Raw genomic sequence first — 5,374 nt, 5'->3', positions numbered from 1 at the left:
TGGGTTCATGTGTTTGTGTGTCAGATTCTATAAATAAAATTGATAATTAAAAATGAATAAATTCTTGATGCAAAATATCCGAATTTTAGAAACTTATGTCTTAAACATCCAAATAAAAATTAAAATCATTCATGGAAACATGTTCAAACTAAAACATTAATACAAACATAGATAAATTCAATTGCAGGCGTCGACGTCGTACAATAATTATTCAATCGTTCATGTCGCCGTTCTTATGAGATACTGAGATTATTTAGTGCAAACGCTAAACACGATGCAATGCAAATTAGCGTATTGTTACCCACAGGTAAAATGGTCAATGACATTGGGTATCTAATCCTAGTATAAAATATAATTTGTATATGTATAATACTTAATACATTTAAAAAAATATATAATTTTCATTATTAATATTCTAAACGGGTTGGCGGGTCAACCCGTATATTTTTTGAGAAACTCATATATGACATGTTTATTAAACGGGTTGACGGGTTGAAAAACTCAACTAAAATCCGTTTATTTTGTGTCGTGTCACGGGTCGTGTCGAGAATTGTCATACCTATATAGAAACCGCAACATTTTAATCCTTAACATTATTTTACCTAAAGATTACAACCATGAAAATTTATAACTCCTTCAATTAAATCCTCAACATTTTACCCAAACATTACAACCACGAAAATTTACTTGAGTCTGGATTTACCCGAGATGGGTGGGTGGAAATAAAAAGGGATCGCATACCATATAGAATGAAATCCACGTATCTCTATTCTTCTAGAACATATGGATTTGCACTTATTTGAAAAGGATTACCAGAGAAGGGCTGTAGATGGAAGAAGGCTATACCGGCCAAGATTATCTTTCATGGCCAAAAGTTGGATTTAGTTGCCAGAGAAGAAAATGCGTGTGAAAACGAGATCCATAATAGTTCTGTTGAAATGTTGAAAATAATTGATAAATGATTACCCGACCCGACCTGTTTTGAATTTGGTTTATTCGGGCTGGGTAAATCAGTATCGGGTTCGGAAATTCGGGTAATCGGGTAACCCGATATTTAAATAGGTCAGGTATTGGATATGTTTAAAAAGATTCAGTATATCCAAATACCCGATTAATAAAATAACTTCTACTGTTTTTTTTAATAAAAAAATCATAACCTTCTCAATCTTGGATATAATCTAGTAGCTTTCGAAGAATATAATTTTATTATAAATTAGTTTATAACCCGTCGAAATCACGGTTATAAAATTAATTAAATTTTCATAGTAAAAAAACTCAAATTTTAAATAAATTATTAATTAAAAGAATTTTTTTAATTATATAAAATTATAATTATTGATTTAAATAAATATGTGACTTTATAATCAATATGCTCTCATTTATTTTTTTATTCTACTTCATAATTTAGATGCCTAAGAATAAAACTTTTCTTTTCTCACTTAAAACTTAAAATCAACCACTATAATTTTAAGAGGAAGACGACCTACCTGATTTTCAAGAATAAAAATGTTGTCCGTAAGTTGGCGAACAACGAACAATGGATACATAAAAAAGCAAGATGGACAAAAACTTTGGTAGATCATGGTGAAGAGGCAAGCATCGGTGGGATGGTGGTGGTCGGAGATTCAGAGAGGCTTGGGCGCAACTGACGATGGTTATACGAAAACCCATATATCATGATTATCAACGCTTTTTGTGAAAATTATTAGGGCTTTTTTTCTTATTTTTTTCTCGCTTTCCATGTTTTAATTTGTTATAAATCTGAATTGTATATTGTTATTAACTTTTTGTTTAAAAATATCCATCATGAAATTCGAAGGGTGTAATTATAATATCTTTTACATACTCTTGTAACAAAAATTACAAAACAAGGAGCGTCCATTGACACACTTTACATACAAGTAGCATTTGACAATTATATATTTTATAAGGTTTTTGTTACAAAATCAGATATATCTATAAATAACCTAACATGAAATCCGAATATCCGAAATCTGAACAAAACCCCTATTGCATAGAGTTCTAATAAATAAAAACAATAATAATAATAATACTGGTAATAATAAAAGTAAGAAAAACAGAATCAATAGTATTTTTATTATTACTTGTTTTTTTATCATTATCAGCAAAAGTATCAAGATCACAATCCACCTCTTGTTAACCTACAAAAAAGACAATAAAAACATGAAAAACAATGTAAGTTTTTTTTCGCTAGAAAATTAAGACAATGGCTTTTCCGATTAATGATCATAATAATTACTTTTTTTTGTCGTTTTTATGCTTATTATTATTATAAAATGTAATTATCACCGTTAACAATTCATTTATTTTATAACAAAAAGAAGTTTTAGATTTGAGTGAATTATGATTACAAAAATATTTAGGAATCATGCATGGAATGGATTTTGAAATTAATAATTCATTTCAATTTTACTGAATAATTGCAATGAGAAAAGTGTAGTTCTACTTTTGCACTTATGGACATGAAGGAATTGCTTGAATTTCAAAAATATTGAACGTACATTTCGTGCTGACATTTCCACAAGTGTATGCAAGTTCCTAACCATCCAAGAGAAGTGCATTTGTAATTTCCACTTATGGACATCAAGGAATTGCATGAACTTCAAAAACATTGAACGTACATTTGGTGCCCATGTTTCCGCACGTTCCTATCCAAGAAAAGTTGTATAAAAGTGTAAGCAGAAACACCATAGTCTATATATACATATATGACTAATATGAGTTCAGTCTATAGTTGTTTACTTACTATGTATAGTAAAACTTTCACAAAAAAAAATTGAACTTACTTGCAATTCCAAAGCTTTCTCAAGTTTCTCTACCACCAAACCCATTGAGGGTCGCTGTTTCCGATCATTCTTCAAGCACTTATATGCAATCTTTGAGAACTTTTTCAAGGAATCTGAGTTCATCTGTTTCTTCAAATCAGTATCAATTATATCATTTAAATTCCCTTTTTCGTAGCAGGTCTGAGCTAAGTGTGTTAGGAATCGGCGTTCTTCATTTACCTTCATGATGTATGGCCTCCCACATAAGACTTCAAACAATACCACGCCAAATGAATAAACATCCGATTCTTTTGTCAGAATACCTGTATTCATATACGCGGGATCACAATACCCATGTGTGCCAGCAACATTTGTAATGAGATAACTTTCATTTTCATTTGCACGACCTATCTTAGAAAGACCCAGATCTGAAATCATAGCTTTCCAGTTGTGATCTAACAGAATATTCGCACTCTTTATATCCCTGTGGATAACTCTATGATTTTCTGCAACATGGTTATGAAGATAATCCAAACCCCGTGCTGCTCCAATGCATATTTTAATTCTTTGCTTCCATGGGAGTCGAAACCTGGTATTAGCCATACTTATGTAACAGTCCAGGCTTCCATGCTCTGCATACTCATAAATAAGTATGTTTTCATCGTGTTCCTCACAGTAACCAAGAAGGGAGACCAGGTTTGGATGTTCATAACGGGAGAGTAATTGAATCTCTGTTAAGAACTCCTTAAGACCTTGACCAGAATGGTTGTTTTTTGGTAGTCGCTTCACAGCGACAGAGGTAAGTTTACCCGAGAGTAAGAGTTCTCCTTTATATACATGGCCATATCCACCCTTTCCGATAATGGTTGTGAAGTTTCTAGTGGCTATTTCGATATCTCTAAAGGGTACACGAAGGTGTTGCGAATCTCTAATGAGCGACATTAGTGTGGAAAAAATGTAGAGCTCAAGAGTACTGAAAAGAAAAAGAAATGACGCTCAGAAAAATTATGTCAATAATGGTTGTGAAGTTTCTATTGATCATAATCATGCCAATATATGCTGTGGAAACTGTTGACTGACTAAACAACCCATAATTAAGACTGCACGTTAATGAAAACCACCGAAACCTGAAACCTTCAAACCGCAACCTCCCAACACTTTGTAAAATTAATGTCAAACTTACGATTGTTTTCATTAAATCATTTACGCAATCATCAAACTATTTATAGCTCCTTATGTTCCTTAATGAACACCAAGTATGCTTTTGTAAACGATGTAGATTGTTGGGTTGGTGGCATGATGCCAGCCACAAAGAAAAAGCAAAAGTTGAGACAACTTGTAGTGGAGTTTTTGGTGGAAGACAATGAAAAAGGGGAAAAGCAAAAAGGATTTTGAAATGGCGCACATTCTTGGTTGCCAAAACCATAGATTTATCCACATGCATAATTGGATATAAAGATTGTGAATATTCTATGTAACCGTTATTAATCAACAACCTATCAATTAATTCAAAACATCTTAGTGATGTGTGCATCAGATTATACCAAAAAACTTATTTCCTTAATTTTATGTATTATATTGACTTAATACTTGAACATAATAAGCAACATCAAGCCTTGTAATTATAAGGTAAATGAGTTTTCCAAAAAGTATCTGAAAATCAGTTATGTTTTCCAGCAAACCACCATTATTATTATCAAAATTCAGATTTGACTCAAGAGGAGTCTTAACTTGTTTACAACCTACCATGCCAAAGTCATGAAGTAATTCCAAACAATATTTCCTTTGTGACAACACAAACACCATTTGGAACTTCAACAACTTTGACACCCAAAAAATACTTTAATTTTCCTATATCTTTTATAAGTTATCTTTTATAAGAAACTGAGACTTTAGAAAATCTTTCACTTTAATAATTTTAGACTCACAATTTCCAGTAATAATGATATTATCTACATATACCAACAAAATTATTACAACTTTTTCAAAAACTTTAACAAACATAAAATAATCATTAAAACACTATTTAAAACCAAAACTAACTAAAGAAGTAGTCAATCTTTCATTCCACTTATGTGGAGCCAATTTTAAACCACATGGAGATTTTAACAACATGCGTACCATATTATCATTTTTACTGTGATATCCAGGAGGTAAAACCATATAAACATCAACTTCAAGAGAACCATACAAGAAAACATTATTTATATCAAATTGATATAAATTCCAACCATAATTAACAACCAAAGTAATTACGACTCGAATATTAACAATTTTGGCTATGTGAACAAAACTCTCCTCATAATCAATACCAGCTCTTTGATTCTAACCATTAGTTACAAGACGAGCTTTATACATTTCTATTTCTCCATTGGCTGTGTATTTAATTTTGTAAATCCAACGACAACCAATAGGTTTTCTGTTTTAACGTAATTCAGTAATTACCCATGCACTATTCCTATACAAACTTTTTGATTCATGACCTTAACCCATCCAAGATTTAGAGAAGGCTCATAATAAGACTGAGGTTCAACAGTTTTATCAAGATTAGAAATGAAACACTTATGTTTAGAAGTCCGATTAGAGTA

The 5,374-nt window shown here is 31.4% G+C and overlaps 1 protein-coding gene across 1 annotated transcript; it reads right to left on the bottom strand.

Moving 5' to 3' along the window:
* Window positions 1–1,804: 1,804 nt before the first annotated feature.
* LOC145086853 (receptor-like protein kinase FERONIA) lies at window positions 1,805–4,006 on the bottom strand. The gene is made up of 3 exons (XM_079024692.1): window positions 2,808–4,006; window positions 2,523–2,669; window positions 1,805–2,162 (listed from the first exon to the last, which is right to left on the bottom strand). Exons 1-3 carry the CDS (start codon window positions 3,726–3,728, stop codon window positions 1,968–1,970), a joined length of 1,263 nt encoding a protein of 420 aa, XP_078880818.1. The 5' UTR covers window positions 3,729–4,006; the 3' UTR covers window positions 1,805–1,967.
* Window positions 4,007–5,374: the final 1,368 nt, after the last annotated feature.

This window comes from Lactuca serriola, chromosome 2, assembly GCF_051521515.1.
Source record: "Lactuca serriola cultivar US96UC23 chromosome 2, Lser_US96UC23_V15, whole genome shotgun sequence".
NCBI classification, from domain to species: Eukaryota; Viridiplantae; Streptophyta; class Magnoliopsida; order Asterales; family Asteraceae; genus Lactuca; species Lactuca serriola.
This window is presented reverse-complemented; position numbering and strand designations above follow the sequence as displayed.